Raw genomic sequence first — 16,455 nt, 5'->3', positions numbered from 1 at the left:
CCTCACTATACCTTCACGAGGTGATTTTCTTTGGCTTTTAGAATATATCAGAATTCATGGAAATCAACATTCTGTCAAATGACTTTTTAATAAAATACAGATCTTACCTTCTATTTGTCCACTTAATATATTTTTTCCTGTTTGACCTGCAGCTCCAGGTGAAATATCCACATACATTTGTGGGAGACTCTCAGAGATACTCTGTTAAAATCAATATTAATAATGAGTCACATAAAGAATTCCTAATCCCTAAGAAAACTCCTGCATCTCATAACTTAAAAAAAAAACCTTCCTATTTTAAAAGCAATTAGACTTAAAAACAAGAGAAGAGTGTCTTGGGAAACCAAACATTTAAGTAGAAAACTTTATATACATTCTCTAGATCAAGCCTATCTTTTATTTTCATTTGGCTTTTGATTCAGTAAGCTGAACATGGAAAGCCAGAGCAAGTATTTTCACAGGCAAAATATTGACTTATATTCACATTTCAACAAAGAATTAACTTCAAAACAACTCCATTCTACATTCCCCCACAAAAATGAAGATATATTTAAAAATGCGTATTTTTGTAGGTAAAATTGAATTGCTTTGTAGTACATGTGAAACTAACATTGTAAATTGACTACACTTCAATAAAAAAGTAAAATTTAAAATGCACCTATTTTAAAACAAGTACTTTAATAAATATACTTGCTATAAATTTAAAATATTTCTAAGGACAGATATGGATTTAGTATTAAATTGAGATCCTTGACATGAAAACAAACCTTGGAGTCTGTCACACTGAGTACTGACAGAACACTGTAGAAGCGGCTTCATTTCAGTAAACAATGGCTTAGCATAATCTATTATTTGATAAAACTTTTATAGTTAGGAAAACTAGCTGAATAAAGTAGCAAAGTAGTAAGAAAAACATTGATGTCTTAATAACAGCAGAATCTTTAAGTATAGTTATGCAATTCTTCAAAAAACTACAAGGATTTCTCTCTGTGCAGAACATTCCTTCCCTGGGCCCTCACGCGACTGGCTCCTTCCCGTTCTTCCCTTGGCAGCTTCGGTCACATCCTGATCTGCGCCAACTAAGTGAATTCCACTCTTACTCCACACCCATCCTAACTACAGACACTCCACTTCTGTCAAAACTAACGTTCTCCATTTTCTTTACCTGAAGGACTTACTGTGACTGACAGAGGAGTCCTGTTTACTTGTTCTTCTGTTCCTACCACTACAGCCTAACCCCTCAACCCCTCAGTTCAGTGTCTAACTGCCCAGCACGCAGCTGGTGTTCAGGAGCAGGAATTTCTTTAAGGTCAAAACACTGAAAATCTCAAGATGGCCTCAAGTACCAAACCACTCTATACCTATCAGAGATCTCCACTAATACTCTACTGAAACACGACACACCCCAAATGAGAAATCCACATGCCCACTCTAACTTTCCCACTCTTAACTATCCACTGCCATTTTATTGTCCTTCAGGTGTCAGAAAGTGTCCTCAACACTTAGTAAGTCATTCATTGTCACTGTGATCATCCTGTCTTACACTCTATAGCACCATTTATACATGACATGTTTTCACATTTGTTACCACATTTGTTCATTGCACAAACCTCAGAGTTAAGTGTCAGTGCCATTTTACCAACAAGGTCACTGACATTCAAACAGCTCCAACAAGTTTTTCCAAGACCCCACAGCTTATGCATGACAGAACAAAGATGCCAACATATCTGTGGACTTGAAATACAGTGCTGTGCCACTAGGCTGCAGCTGTCTAGATCCAAGAGTTCAGGGTCAATTTACCTCTCTTCACAGCTGGCAGCTTAGAACACTTCATCATTGTTACTTACAATACTTCAACTAGGGTCACGATCAAAATACAACATGCAGGCCACACTAACTATCCAAAACGGGCTGTCCTCGTTACGATGTCACTAACCCAAACTGTTGGTATACTAACCCCACATATTTACTAATCTTCACCATGCTTTTGATTTACATGAAATTATCCCTGCAGATCTACTTGACAAGAAAACTGTAATAATTCCATTTCACAGGCATTTGCTTTTCAAGGTCAAATTGACAAAAACATAAAACACAACATGAAAACAGTCTTCTTTTTGACCCAAATATTTTTCTCTGAACGTGCCTTGAGAGTTGGACAAATCCATTTATAAGAAACACACACAACTGGTCACAGGCTGAAAAAGAGTAACTCTTTACTTTTTAGAGAAAACAACTCAAGAAGTCAAATCGATTCCATAGGACAACTAAGCATTGCTTTTCGGGCTATAACCACTGGTTTCATTAAGCAGGTCTGCAAAATTAACAAGAGGATAACAGGTACTTGTATGACTTTAAGTACTCAATGAATTTCATAATGGCAGATTGAAAAACAAGAAAAATATGGATTGGAAAATGCAAAAAGAGAAATTAATCTCAGACCACCCCTTCACTTATGTATTAACATAACTCAGTTAATATTTTAAAATGATACCAATAATAATAAAAATAGAATACTACCTCCAAATGAGAAGATGATTCTGTTTCTTCTTGGATTCCTAAATAAAAAGTTGAAACATCACATATAAAAATAAGTCAAAGATACATAAATCAGAATACTAACAAATTAAATTTTGAAAACACATTTTCATCAACTGCCACTCACAGATATTACTATATAATAAAGTAGCAAAAGACATTTTCAAAAGTTCTACCATCTTCTGGACAACAAACTTCGTCATACATGGGATAGTTACGAAGATAGACGTTAAATGGAAAACACAACAAGAAATGGTCATAACATATATGTTTACACACAGTAGAATTTGATAACATTTTTTTTGAGATACTCAATACTGAACCAAATATTACTACCTGCAATGCATACATTCAATCTCTTACTGAGCTAAAATATTCACCGAGGGCAAACTAGGTACTACCATAGAGAAAAAACTGACATACATGTTCATTAACTTACTTAATGTACAGCTTTTTTGTTCTCCAATAACATACGTCAAATGGCCATCATCTGTTCGTTCCTCTGAAGCAATGTCAATCATCTCAGAAACATATACTGATCTGTCAATCTCAGGCTCACTCAACCCTTCCTAGGAACACACACAAAAAAATAAAACAAGGACCGAACGTCAGAAACCATCATGTTCACACACGTGGTCTTTCACTCACTTAGTCGTGGGGACACCAAATGTGGACTCCTTCTCTCACATCGTAGGCCCTCTCCTGGGAGGAGCTGGCAATACACATAAAAGAGAGACTCTTCTCTCGATCCTGCCACAGGTAGAGAGCCAGGAAAACGACTCAGCACACAGAAGTCTGACCGCTCTCCAACCCAGGTGAATGCATGCAGTAAGGGCACAAAGGACAGGAGAGTCTGCTGCAGGTCGATAGGTCACGGAGTGCTGGGAAGACCGCACCGTGTCTTCAAAGACACACCCAGTGCACACAGGGGGAAGCGAAGGCGATTCCAGGGAAGGGCAGCCTGAGTCAAAGGCTGAGGCGTCAAGCAGCGGAAGAAGTCACAAGGGAGACTACAACACTGTTACTGGTGACGGACGGGAGAAGAGCAAATACCCTACGTTCGAGGCCAGACAGCCCTTGATAACTTTCAAATCCGGATGGCTACAAAGAAGAGACACAATCAATCAAAGCACGACAGGAAACCACCTGACTTTCACAGAACTCTGTCCACATTCTGTGTCCCGTGATAAACCCTTAACGGAAGAGAACTTGACCCCAACGTTTAGATACAGACACCGGTTTGATGAGGTGAGTCTCCAAAACCAATACAGGTGCGTCAGGCAGTCCCATGACACGAAGCACACAGTAACTGCGTTAAGAGTACGCTGATAAACCGTAAGCCCGACATGTTCACGGGCAAATGCAAACTTGAGAACGCACACTCAAAGCACCCGTGCGTTTCTGTTGTGGCGTCCCCTGAGGCTTATCTGTCAAACGAAGGAGAAGAACAGTAACAAAGGGAGACGGTACCTCTTTATCAGAGAAAACCTCGGCCTCGTCCGATTCTCCGCTTTCGGGCATCGTCAAGTGGCCTGTAAAATGGAGTCACACGTACACTGATGAGAACACATACCGTGTACACTTCAAACACCCACCCTCATCTATCTCCACTCATGCGTATTTCAGTCCAATCAAGGGGGCACAAAAGAATTTCAGAGGGCTAAAGCACCTTCTGGAAAGAGAAGCAACGTCGTGCTGGGATCTTTGTCAAGACAGGTGGCCAAAGCCAACCGCAGAAAAAGGAACGGTTATTGTGTCAGGATCTACACCTTTCAGATGTTTCACGGTAGGCATTCTTTTTGAGGAAGGCAATGGGCACTGAACGCCGGAACTCCTGCATGCTAAGCACGGCATTCACTCTACCGCAGAGCTGTACTCCTCCCCTCCGAAAATGAGTTTCTGCACAGACACCTGACTAAGACAAAAGAGAAAGGAAAAACTCCATACCAGTAAACTAACTTACCGAACGTGGTAGTTGTGTCAGCTCCATCGACATAGATCAACGGGTCATGCTCTGTTACTTCCCCTGGAGCAATTCCAAACGTCTCACTAACATTTTCTGGTTTGCCAATCTCTGGCTCAGTCACCGACTCCTTGGAACACAGAAGACAATTAAACAAGAGCCGAATGTCGGAAACCATCATATTCACACACATGGTCTTTCACTCAATTAGTCATGGGAAAAACAAGTATTTACTCCTTCTCTCCAATCATAAGCCCTCTCCTGGGAGGAGCTGGCAATACACATAAAACAGAGACTCTTCTCTCCACTCTGCCAGAGGTACAGAGCCAGGATAATGACTCAGCACACAAAAGTCTGACCGCTCTCCAACCCAGGTGAACGCATACAGTAACGGCACAAAGACAGGAGAGTCTGTTGCAGGTCGATTGTTCACGGAGTGCTGGGAAGACCGCAGTGTCTCTTCAAAGACACACCCAGTGCACACAAGAGGAAGCGATGGCGACTGTAGGGAAGGTCAGCCTGAGTCCAAGGCTGAGGCGTCAAGCAGCATAAGAAGTCACAAGGGAGACTACAACACTGTTATTGGCGATGCAATGGAAAAGAGCAAATACCCTACATTCAAGGTCAGACATCCCTTGATAACTTTCAAATGACTATGGCTACGAAAAGGAGAAATAATTCCAAGGAAACCTAACCTCCACATGTAAGTACCAAATTTCAATATTCTTTAATAAAATATTTTTTGACGCCCCCTAAAGAATGTTTTCAGATACAGTCAGTGGTTTGATTAGAGCAGAGTGGAATATTAACAGAATTACATCATGTTGTCCTGTGACATTAAGGAAAGAATAACTTTCTCAGTAATAAATTAAAGATTGTAGTCAAAACTTTTAATCTGCAAATGGAAATGAGAAATTGCCAAGTGAAAACAAACACCTGTTTTTTTTTATTAACGTGTAATACTTAAACGTTAAAATAATGGGAAAAATAGTAACAAGAGAAAGTACCTCCATATTGGAAGAAGAAGGTTTTTCTTTCTCTTCTTCAGATGGGCACATTGATATAGCATCTGTAGAATGCAGTCAGACATACATTAATGAGAGTATCTTTAGTATAAACTGAAACACCAGTAAGCGTGTATACTGTTTTATAGGTACTTCAATAGAAATCTGGCAGAAAAGAACTTGAAAGACAGCATTTTCTGGAGAAAATATTTAATCACGGTTAAAGTATATTTGAAAATGCACGCTAAAAATTCATGTATAAAGAAAGGGTATGAAACGTAGATTTCCACACTTTAGTTTTGTAACATTTCAAGCCTTTTTATACAAAGGTACCTGGGATTCAACCCAGGAAAACCTGCATGCTAAGTAAGCATGTATTCTATTTACAACTCACGTATATCCTTCCACACTGTAAACTAGCTGCTCAGCATTGATAAAATACATAAAGAAAATATCTTTCAGTGTTCACTATCTTACAAAACATGTTAGTTTGCTGAAGCATAACAACCTTTGAGCCTTCCCTGACATATTACAAACTTTCTCACATCACACTGAGCTTAGACAGGTCTCATGACCCTTGAGGAAGATACCACAGGCCACGGGTTCAGGTGTTTCCATAGCTAATCATCAACTGTGGAAGGTCCAGGCTCCACACGCTGGAGAAAATGATATGGGCGGGCTTCTCCTTCAGGGAGCCCGGAACGTGGTTGATGTTGAAAGCCCGTGTGAAACACAAGCATATCTTCCTTCCATCAGAGGACTCTTTTTCACTCTACAAGAGACACCTCTTCCCCAGGTCTGGGTGGGGAAGACGCGGTCCATCAAGTGTGTCTGCTAAGGGACTAGAGGAACATGCCAGTGGCCCCAGTCAGGGTTGCCCATGCGCTGGGAAGCCCTGGAGAGTGATCTGCCCTTCTTTTGCAGTGACTCAAGGAAGAAACAGAGGAATATGTTTTAATCTTACCAAGTGGAGCAGGTGGTGCTGGTGGGCAAGGCTGCACAGGGCACAAGGGTGGCCCAGGTGCAGGCGGCCCACTGGGTGATGATGGGCTGCTCATGAGGCAGGCCATGCAGGCTGGTTCTGTGAAAGGATGGGGCCCTCCAGCCCCCAAGGTCACCTGCAGAACACAAGGGAGAGCTGGGTTGGATGACAGACAAAAGGATCAAAACGGACAAAAGCTGGAACCCAACGCAGCAGCTGTCAGCACCGGGCACCCTCCCCTCCATCGGGTGCCCAGACAATTCTATTAAACAAACACCAATCTATTTTAATTTTCATAATGCATATTCATGTTTAATAACACTGAACTGTATTATTTTCATAATATGTTGTTGTAATGCATCATTTATCCGATTTTTTTTTGGTCAAACCAAACATCCACACGTAAGTCCAGAACCTGGATTGCTGTGTAACCTTTGAGAGAGAGAGAGAGAGAGAGGAGAAACTAAAAGGCAAAATTTTTATACTAACATGCACCCCTTTCATTCAGTGAAAGCTTTTCTGAAATCGTATAGAGTTGACTGTTGAATTGACAAGCAACTGTATCATATGAAGTCGTAAGATTTGTCAAGACCACTAAAAACAAACGGACATCAAATGAGACATGAGATGAGAATGAAAGTGAGCAATGGCTGTAATACAAGCACACACAGCAGCAGGACAGACAGCGACCATTTTCAAGAAGCGAACGTGCTTCCTGACTCAGACACGAGTCATCATCTGAGGAATAACAGCTCAATAAAACCCAGGCAGGACTCCACTGTAACACAATGTAAAGACACACTTCCCTGACCCTTAACACATATTTCTTCATTCGAAACTTTAACTGATGATCAGAGACTGAGGCCAGCCCTAACCTTGCCAAGATATTGGAGTATCATCACAGGGTCGAAGCTCCAGTGGCAATAATGTGGCTATAGAAGAATGCATGCACGGAGGGCAAACAGAGAACAGAAAACCACAGATGTTCCCTTCACTTCACACTAGCTCAGGGAACACTGAGCGTCCCTGTCTCCTGTCACCCAACACACAGACAGGGGCAGGTGGGGAGAGAGATGGGCTCACCAAACACTTAACCTTCCTGTTTCGCTACTGAAGAGAAGAGTTTATAAATTGCCATTGTCTCATTGAGAATATACTGTTGTCTTGCTCATTGAATTCTTACTATAAAGATAGCATTTTGCAACAAATTTCCATTTCAAAACTAATTTCTGTTCAAGTTAGTTATCTAAAAGGAAACAAAGAAAAGACTCCTGGATTCTGGCCCAGGCAGGCAAATAAAATGTCCAGTGACTATAAAAATTCCTGTTAGATGTGATTAAAAGGACACTATAAGGTACTTTCGTAATACTCACAGTGCGGACGGTCCTCCAAACGAACAAGAGAAAACTAGAAACTCCCCAGGAGGCAGCAAGAAGAGTAAGCTTCCACAGAAGTTCATAAACACCAGACCCAGGATGGAAAAGGAGAACCAGAGTCTCGAGGATCTGAAAAGATATTGGAGATAATGAGGAACCTCAAAGACATTTACAGCATATCTGTCACAGAGAATCATCTTTAGAAACCCTAAACCACAGCTCCTCAGAGAGGCAAGAAGGGACACTTGAGTTCAAAAGGAGCAGGAGCAAGCTGTTGGGAGTGTGGGCATGTTTACTGCCTTCATTTAGTGATAGTTTCACTACTGCTCACATATGTCAAATATCAATAAACTGTATCATTGGAAAGGTGCTGATATTACATGTAAACACACCAGACTAAAGCTGCATAAAAATATGACACACAAAATGTTAGAGATTTGACTTTGCCGACACATTGCAAATATTTTTAAAATAGTTAACAGAACTTAACTTATGAATGTAGAAGCCAACTTGAAATTAAAAATGAGGAAACGCAAACCTACAGGTGATGGGAAGCCTACACCTTCTATTGTATGTTCATGAAGTATCTGGACAAACTTCTATGAAATATCTCCAGAAATGCACCCAAAATGTACGGAAAAATCACAATGAAAATGTGTTAAAATACAGAGATATGTACAGAGATGTATTTGTACGTTTATAAATTGGACATGAGTGAGAAAGCAGACCAGCTCTTATAATAATGTCAAAATTACTATTCCAACAAAAATTAATGATTTATTTTAGCCCAACTTTCTAAAAACCATGGAGGTTTTTTCAATGTTCACTCTGATTCTGAACCAGAGCATGTAATGTCAGACTTCTGAAATAAATAAGGATTTCTATAATTGAGTTATCTTGTATAATATGGTTAAAACCCTAAGAATGAAGTTACATAAAAAGAGAACTCAAAATAATCAGTACAAATAATTCACATGCATATTTCATAGTATTGCACCTACGTCAACAGCCGCAATGAAAATTGATTTGTATTTCTGGAGTGTACGGTCACCAAAACAAAAGGCAAACACAGAGTTTTGTTAAAAACTAGATTTATAAGTATTATAGTAGGGAATAAATGTGCAATGTAATTTGTACTAATCTAGACACCAAGTTTCAGTCTTGTGCAAATAAAACCTCTAGAAAGCAGCCTCTGAAATCGGTAACATTGTCATTGTCAGCTGCTCTCACAGTTGAGGTCAGTAAAATGTGTGCTGTGGGAAACACACACTGTCTTTGCGTAGCCGCTGTCTGAGAGAGCAGTGGGTCTCAGCACAAAGGGGAGACATGCAGACCAAGGGACAAAAAGACAAACACCATCTAGGCACCAACTGGTAAAACCCCTTCCGTCACGGGCATGCTTGTCACGCACGGTCCTGTCTGAGCGCTGACGTCAGTAGCTGACTCCTACCTAGAGCCTACCCACCAGGCTGATGAACTCAGGTTCTGTCAGCGGCCATGAGCAACGGAGGAGGAGGACAAGTTAGTTTATCCAAATGCTCAAAGACGTGCTAGGGAAAGAGGGCTTAACTAACCTATGAGAACTCAACCTCATTCCCTTTGAGGGAAAAAATGCCAACAAATACGACCTAGAAACGTCCTCCTCAGTAGGCTTGAAAGAAAAAGAACAGACTCTTCTTTGGGTGGAGTGTTCACGTGGCGTGATTCTGCCTCCATGCAGACTGTTCCTGACACTCAATTTTTCCAGGTCCATGAGAATCTGCTGAAAGCCCATCAGAACAAACCCACTTAGATCCATGAGGTGTTCTCAGTCTTTCTTTTTTGGGGTGTGGAGGTGCTTTTTCCTGATAGAGTGAAAATTTCACAGCATGTATCTGAATTTTCTTTATATTTGGACAATTCTAAGGACATGAAGGACCTTTTCTGCTTCGGGAAAACCAACACTCTGCACCTGGACACTTCACTAAAGAAAAGATGACAACTCATCCCCCTCCTGGTCATGTCGCTCCTAGGCATTTCCCCATTATAAACATCCCAGCAGGCTGCAGCCACTCATTTTCACATCGACTGGGCTCTCAGGGCTCCTGTCAACCTAGTCAAACACAGAGTCCCTGGGGGCAGCCACCAAGATGAGAAGGAAAGAGATGACTCAGAATTTGCTAGAAGTCCAATAGAAATAAAAGCAAAAGTAAACAAATGGGACCTGATTAAATTTGGAAGCTTTTGCACAGCAAAGGAAACCATAAATAAAACAAAAAGGCAACCTACAGAATGGGAGAAAATATTTGCAAAAATGAAACTGACAAGGGCTTAATTTCTGGAATATATAAGCATCTCATATGACTTAAGAAAAAAACAAACAACCCAATCCCAAAACAGGCAGAAGACCTAAACAAGCAATTCTCCAATGAAGACATACAAATGGCCAAAAGGCACATGAAAAACTGCTCAATATCGCCAATTATCAGAGAAATGCAAATCAAAACTACAATGACGTATCACCCCACACCAGTCAGAAGGGCCATCATTCAAAAGTCAACCAACAATAAATGCTGGAGAAGCTGAGGAGAAAAGGGAACCCTCCTGCACTACTGGTAGGAATGTAGTTTGGTGCAGCCATTATGGAAAACACTATGGAGATTCCTCAAAACAGACTTGCCATATGATCCAACAATCCCATTCCTGGGCATATATCCAGAGGGAACCTTAATTCAAAAAGGTACATGCACCCCAATGTTCATAGCAGCACTATGTACAATAGCCAAGACATGGAAACAACCTAAATGTCCACTGACAGGATAAAGAATCTGTGGCATATTTATACAATAGAATACTACTCAGCCATAAAAATGATAAAATGATGCCATTCTCCAGGATGGACCTGGAGAATGTCATTCTAAGTGAAGTAGTCATAAAGCAAAAGAAAAATGCCATATCACTTATATGTGGACTCTAAAAAAAAAAAGACAAACTTATTCACAAAACAAAAACAGACTCACAGACATAGAAAACAAATTTATGATTACCGGGGGGAAGGGAAAAGTTGGGAGTTTGAGATTCACAAATACTATCTACATAAAGTAGACAACAACTAGCTTATACTGTACAGCACAGGGAACTATATTTAATGTCTAGTAGTAATTTATGGTAAAAAAGAATATGGAAGTGAACATACGTATGTTCCTGTATGACTGAAGCATTCTGTTGTACACCAGAAACTGACACAGCATTGCAAACTGACTATATGTCAGTAAAAATATTTTAAAAATTACAGGGCTACTGAATACTTTTGTTACATTAAAATTTCTGAAAAGAATACACTTCAAAGAAAAAAAAACTGTTGCTAGAAGTTAACAAACCAGAAAGCACAGAGCACAAATGACACTTCACTGTTTAACAGACTAGAACCAACCCAGCGCTGAAACACCACTGCTCCCAGGGCTGCCACATGTCACCACTGGGAAGAGTGTACTCACAGGAGAGCGCGCTTCACAGCGACGGCACCCAAACGTGCACAGCTTGAAGCAGGATCTTGACAAGCTTTCCAGAAGCCAGTCTAACTATGACTTCTAGTAAATAACAGTTTCTCACTTTTTAAAAAACAGCTTTATTGAAATATAATTCACACATTTCCCCATTTTAGGCATACAACTCAATGGCTTTTAGTACATTCACATTTCTTTCTTTGATGCAATAAAGTAACTATTTCAGGTTTCATCCTGTCAACCTGCTGTGTTTGGTCCAAGAGGTCCTGACAGGACCCAGATCTTGATGAGAATGCTGGTGGCCAGGGCCGCTGCAGGCTGGTCAAGAAACCTGCCCAGAGGGCCTTGGTCTGCACCAACGATGTGTTCCCATCAAGGACCCCGTGAGAAAGCAGATATTTAACCATAGTGTGGAAGAGCCCAGGAAAAAGGAGGAAACCCGATGCCCAACATTTACTCACAGTTGTATTTTCATATCCAGTACACCCCAGCACGTAGGGGCAGAAAAGCATCCCCATTATCTCCATGTCCAGGTCCTCTCAGGGCCCTGAGGTCCCCAGGCAGGAGGTGGGGGGGAGGGGAGGGGAGGGGAGGGGAGAGGAGGGGGTTTGGGGATGGGATTGGGGAGGGAGTGTGACAGGAAGAAGGGTTGGGCACTTGGGAGGAGAAGGGGGTCACAGAAAGGGCGAGGGTCAATCAAGCTCTTGAGGGGAGGAAGGAGGGTTCAGTCAGGGGAGAAGGTCAGCAGGTCAGGAAAACAAATAGCAGGTCAAGCAGACTCTCAGGAGCAGTTGGAGAGAATAAGATTCCTTCCTCCAAGACTTCTCCTGTCTGAACGCTGCCTTAGCAACGCTGATGCTTCATGCCCTCTCTCGACCAATCACCTACCTTTGCCCCTGGTCCTCACAGTGGACATTCCGGGTGACCTCACTTTTAGAATGCGCCCCGCCCACCTGATCCCCCACCACCAACTGCCATCCAACCCTGGGTCCTCTCTGCAAACTTTTCTGACCTTATGCTTTCTGGTCCTGCCCAATTCATGTTCCCTGCCCTCCAATTCTGGGTGCACTCTCCCCCTTCTCCAGATTCCCAGAGTTTCCCACAGGCAGTGGCTGAAAAAGACGTAAGGTAAAGAATGACAGAACCAAGAGGAATCACCTGCACAAGCAGGGTAGGAGGTCTTCACTCCCCCTCACTCAGCACTTCCTACAAAAGGCAGATAGAATGTCCACAAGATGGAGAAGATCTAAACAGCAAACCATCCTAATCACACCACCACACCCATATGGCCGTCCTTATCTGTAGTACACCTATATGTGACACATTAATTTTAGGTACACATGATACCTGCATAAGAATAAACCCTATTATTTTTACCATATATATAACTACACAGTATAATTGTATATCGTCACACCCTCCACTCTGCACTTGGGTGACTCAGGTACACCCAGGTCCGAGGAGGCAGAAACTACCCAGGTAGGGCAGAAGCAAAGTTATGCTTTGGGGCAGTATTGGCTGTGAGGGGGCCAGAGAAATCCTTCTGGGGTGGTGGGAAGATTTGGTATCTTGATATGGGGTGTGGTTGTGTTCACTCCATCAAGAAATACTGATCACATGGGGCCTGCCAGTCTCAAGGGTCATAGAGAGCCTCGTATCTGTCCCTGTGAAGTGGCCAACTGCTGACAGTGAGGGATGGGTAAGGTGCCTGGAGTGGCCATGGGAGTCCAGTGACAGGGCCCCGCACTTAATACAGGCTTTGTGCCCCAGCCCTGCCCTGCCAGCTGCCCTCAGGAGCCTCAATTCCAGGCAAACTCTGAAGAGGACTGAGGGCAGCAGCTCCCTCCTAAGTCTCAGGAGCTCAGGAGCTCTTAGTGAGAAACAGGCAGGGGACAGTCAGTGGTTTGGGACTCTGCCACTCACAGAGAGGAGGTGTGTGAAAATACCTGCTCCTTACACGTCCCTCAGTCCAATCCCCCAGGAGCCCCTTAAGCCCACAGGGCCCTCCCCCCTTCCAGCCGGGGGAGGTGGCCAGCCCTGCAGCAGCTCTGGGGTCCAGACTGGGCCACAAACAAATCAAGGGCCACCAACAGGTCAAGGTGAGGCTGTGCTGCCCAGAAAGAGGGGGGAACAGTGGTGCAGCAGTAAATACCAGCAGGAGCAGCCTCTGTAACCGGGCTCCTCCACTGTGAGCAGGGCTGGGGCCACAACTTGGCTGTGAGAGTGGGAGGGCTGGGAGAGCTGGGACCCTGTGGCCCTGGACAGGGCTGGGCCAGAGCCAGGGCCTGAGGGTCTGGGTGGAGAGACAGAGAAAGAGACAGGCAGGGAGAGAGACAGTGCGGGAGTGATTGAGAGAGACAGGTGGTGGTCAAGTCCTAGAGAGGAGGTGACAGAGTCGGACCAGGTAGGGACAAGCAGAGACAAGAGAAGGCAAGAAGGCAAGGAGCCAGCCCACAGTGCATGGTGGGGGACGAAGGGCCGGGGTGGCCCGACTCTGGGAAAGGCCCAGAGTGGAGGGGGCAGAAAAGGCAGGAATCCTGGCATCACAGTCCTTCCCACTCTGAGGCTCTGATCTCCCTGGAGCTGAGCTCCCCAGGGGTCACCACACTTGCAAACACTGGTACCTCCCATTTTTCTTGGGACTGCTGGTTCCAGCCTCTATGTCTGTCCCTGTAGGGGCTGACTTCCAGGAGAATGGGCTGCCCTTAGGGAGGAAACATCAGAGCCTGTCCTGTGGGGAGCTGATGCCGATCCTCACAGACACAGTGGGGCTGCGTTTCAAACTACACCGTGGGCCTTCCTGGTTCCACAGCCAGGCTTCAGGTGCTGTGCTGGCCCCAGGATCCCCCAGCCTGGAGGGACTGAGCCCCATCCAGGGTGAGCAGGCTTCAGGGATCCTGGGTCTCCTCCTACTGTCAACCAGAATTCCTTCCAGCCCTCAGGAGTCGGCGCCCCCTATAAATTACCAATGAACATCAAGTCAAAGGTATTGAGGTCTCACACTGAGCAATAAAATGTGCCAACTGACCAAATTCAAAGTGCAGTATTCCAATTACATAACACTGTCAATAACCCATTTTATGGATGAGAAGACAGAGGGGATGTGAATCACCTAAGGGTCTCAGGGGTGGTGAGCGCTGGAACTTTACCCTGAACCAAGGTCTACCTTGGAAAGGGACCCACCTGGAGCCCGTCCTTTGACCTGCTCCCTGAGGCTCTGAGGGAGACCGCTGGCTTTGTCTCGGGAAACTCCTCTTCCAATGGCATTGAGTCACGCAGCTGTCAGGACAAGCAGGGCGAGGATGTGTTCCCGAGTGCTCCTGACTCCTAACAGCAAGTCAGCTTTGTCTCAGGAAATGGGTCCTCTATCATCATTAAATCAGGCATCAAAGTAAGTAAGAGTAAAAACATAAAATCCATCATACATATGAGTACTTTTAATTTAAAATAATAAGTAACTTTATGAACTATAAATGGATGCATTGCATTGATCCATGAGAAACAGGACACTACATACACTCATTAGAAAGTAGTGCTGTCACGGATGGGAATGTGGTGACAAGAGCAGGGTGTTTTTAGCAGAGAAGGAGATCCTACAGCTCTCAGTACAGGGTGGGTAAGTTCACAGTATTTCATCCCATGACCAAATTCTCAACACACACACACGCACGCACACAGGCAAATGCACATAGATCCTAAGAAGATCTACCTTCTGATCAGAAAAATGATAAAAATATGTGCACACACCACCTAACAACAGCACACTGACCACACACACAGTTCCCATAATAACTTCTTAATACTTCAGTTCTGTGAGCCTCGGAAGTTCCCCTCACTTGCGCTCACCATCATCTAACAGAAAGAAGTCATAAACAGTACTTCGTCTGATTCATTACAGTTGCTCTGGGAACTTATTTTACATCACTGCAAGCCTCAGGAGAATATAAAATTCACAACTGCAGATGGAGTTTTTGGCTTAATAGTTTTCATGGCTAAAAGCTTCCACTGACTACACAAAATTATTGGCTCTACTTTTCTCATTCTGTGCTTTCTACACCAGCTAAAATTTCCCTTTACATCTAATCACTCTGGATTTCAATCCGCGGCCTGATACTGCGTTTTGCAGATGAAGTGTGATTGTTCCTACAGGTCGTTATCTATTGATGAGCATTTTATTCTTTAGACTTAAACAGTACAACTGACTTCCAACCTACGGCTTTTCGTGTAACTGGAGAAAGAATAATAAAGCTTATACTGACGTCACTCACCAGTGCACTGCCAGACTCACAGCTTATCCTGGTCACACTCTGACCTCCTCTAATAAGTGTCTGTCCAGAAAAATCAAGCCCACACAAATGTGGGTCTGATACTATAGGGCCAGTATGCCCACCTTCTCCATTTATTTACTCTCAGTTGTCACTACTTTTCTATTATTTAACCTAGAAGTTGGCCTCCTCCTACCCCTACCCTGAACATTTCAAAAGAGTAACTTAAAAACTAAAGTTTTCATAGCACACACTCTATCCTCATTACTAGTAGCCATAAGGGTAGCCTATGAATGAATTTAAAAGGATTAGAATGGATGTATGATAACTAGTTTAAACAAAAACATTCTGACTCATAAAATTATAATTAGCTTCATAACTATCAAATGGCATCAGTCTACATTACTGTCATTTTTGCATTTACAGCATCCTATATGGATACTAATATACAATCACACTTAATATCCCCATTACTATGCTTAGATGGCATAATATCATCATTATTCATTACAGCAACTGTCAGCATGCTCAGCACCCATTCTACATTAGCTGGCATAATACCTACTGTCAGTGCTCACTGCCTGTGCGGCTGCACCGCTAATAGCTGTGGGATCCAATGCCTACGGTACTGATTATGTACAGTCTTAACCTTCTTCAAGGCTAAATAAAACTCATTATTCCAAACATTATATTAATACCATTAACATAATTATCAAAAGTTATATCCTCTGAATTAACACTACATCTCGTGGTCTATTAACCAGCCTTATTAGCTCATTCTTCCTGAATCAACTCTGAGTGATGCTAGCCTTCACTTTTCACTAGCCTTCCTCTCTATCAGT

At 43.0% G+C, this 16,455-nt stretch overlaps 1 protein-coding gene across 8 annotated transcripts in view; it reads right to left on the bottom strand.

The window, feature by feature from the left end:
* The window catches only part of LOC105075822 (actin, cytoplasmic 1-like), a 79,610-nt gene that overhangs the window by 3,502 nt on the left and 59,653 nt on the right, over positions 1 to 16,455 (bottom strand). For 7 of the 8 annotated variants that reach the window (XM_074341326.1, XM_074341328.1, XM_074341329.1 and 4 more), the window contains 8 exons: positions 7,861 to 7,992; positions 6,470 to 6,623; positions 5,509 to 5,570; positions 4,502 to 4,631; positions 4,009 to 4,070; positions 2,978 to 3,107; positions 2,521 to 2,558; positions 108 to 201 (listed from right to left, as the gene is read on the bottom strand). In XM_074341326.1, coding sequence (XP_074197427.1) covers positions 108 to 201; positions 2,521 to 2,558; positions 2,978 to 3,107; positions 4,009 to 4,070; positions 4,502 to 4,631; positions 5,509 to 5,570; positions 6,470 to 6,575 — 622 coding nt within the window. In that variant the 5' untranslated portion in view covers positions 6,576 to 6,623; positions 7,861 to 7,992. Of the gene's footprint in view, positions 1 to 107; positions 202 to 2,520; positions 2,559 to 2,977; positions 3,108 to 4,008; positions 4,071 to 4,501; positions 4,632 to 5,508; positions 5,571 to 6,469; positions 6,624 to 7,860; positions 7,993 to 14,531; positions 14,883 to 16,455 lie in introns of those variants that run through there. The other variant, XM_074341324.1, reaches the window with a different exon arrangement.

Source organism: Camelus bactrianus, chromosome 15, assembly GCF_048773025.1.
Source record: "Camelus bactrianus isolate YW-2024 breed Bactrian camel chromosome 15, ASM4877302v1, whole genome shotgun sequence".
NCBI lineage: Eukaryota > Metazoa > Chordata > Mammalia > Artiodactyla > Camelidae > Camelus > Camelus bactrianus.
The sequence above is the reverse complement of the archived record's forward strand: the minus strand, read 5'-3'. Positions and strand labels throughout refer to the sequence as shown.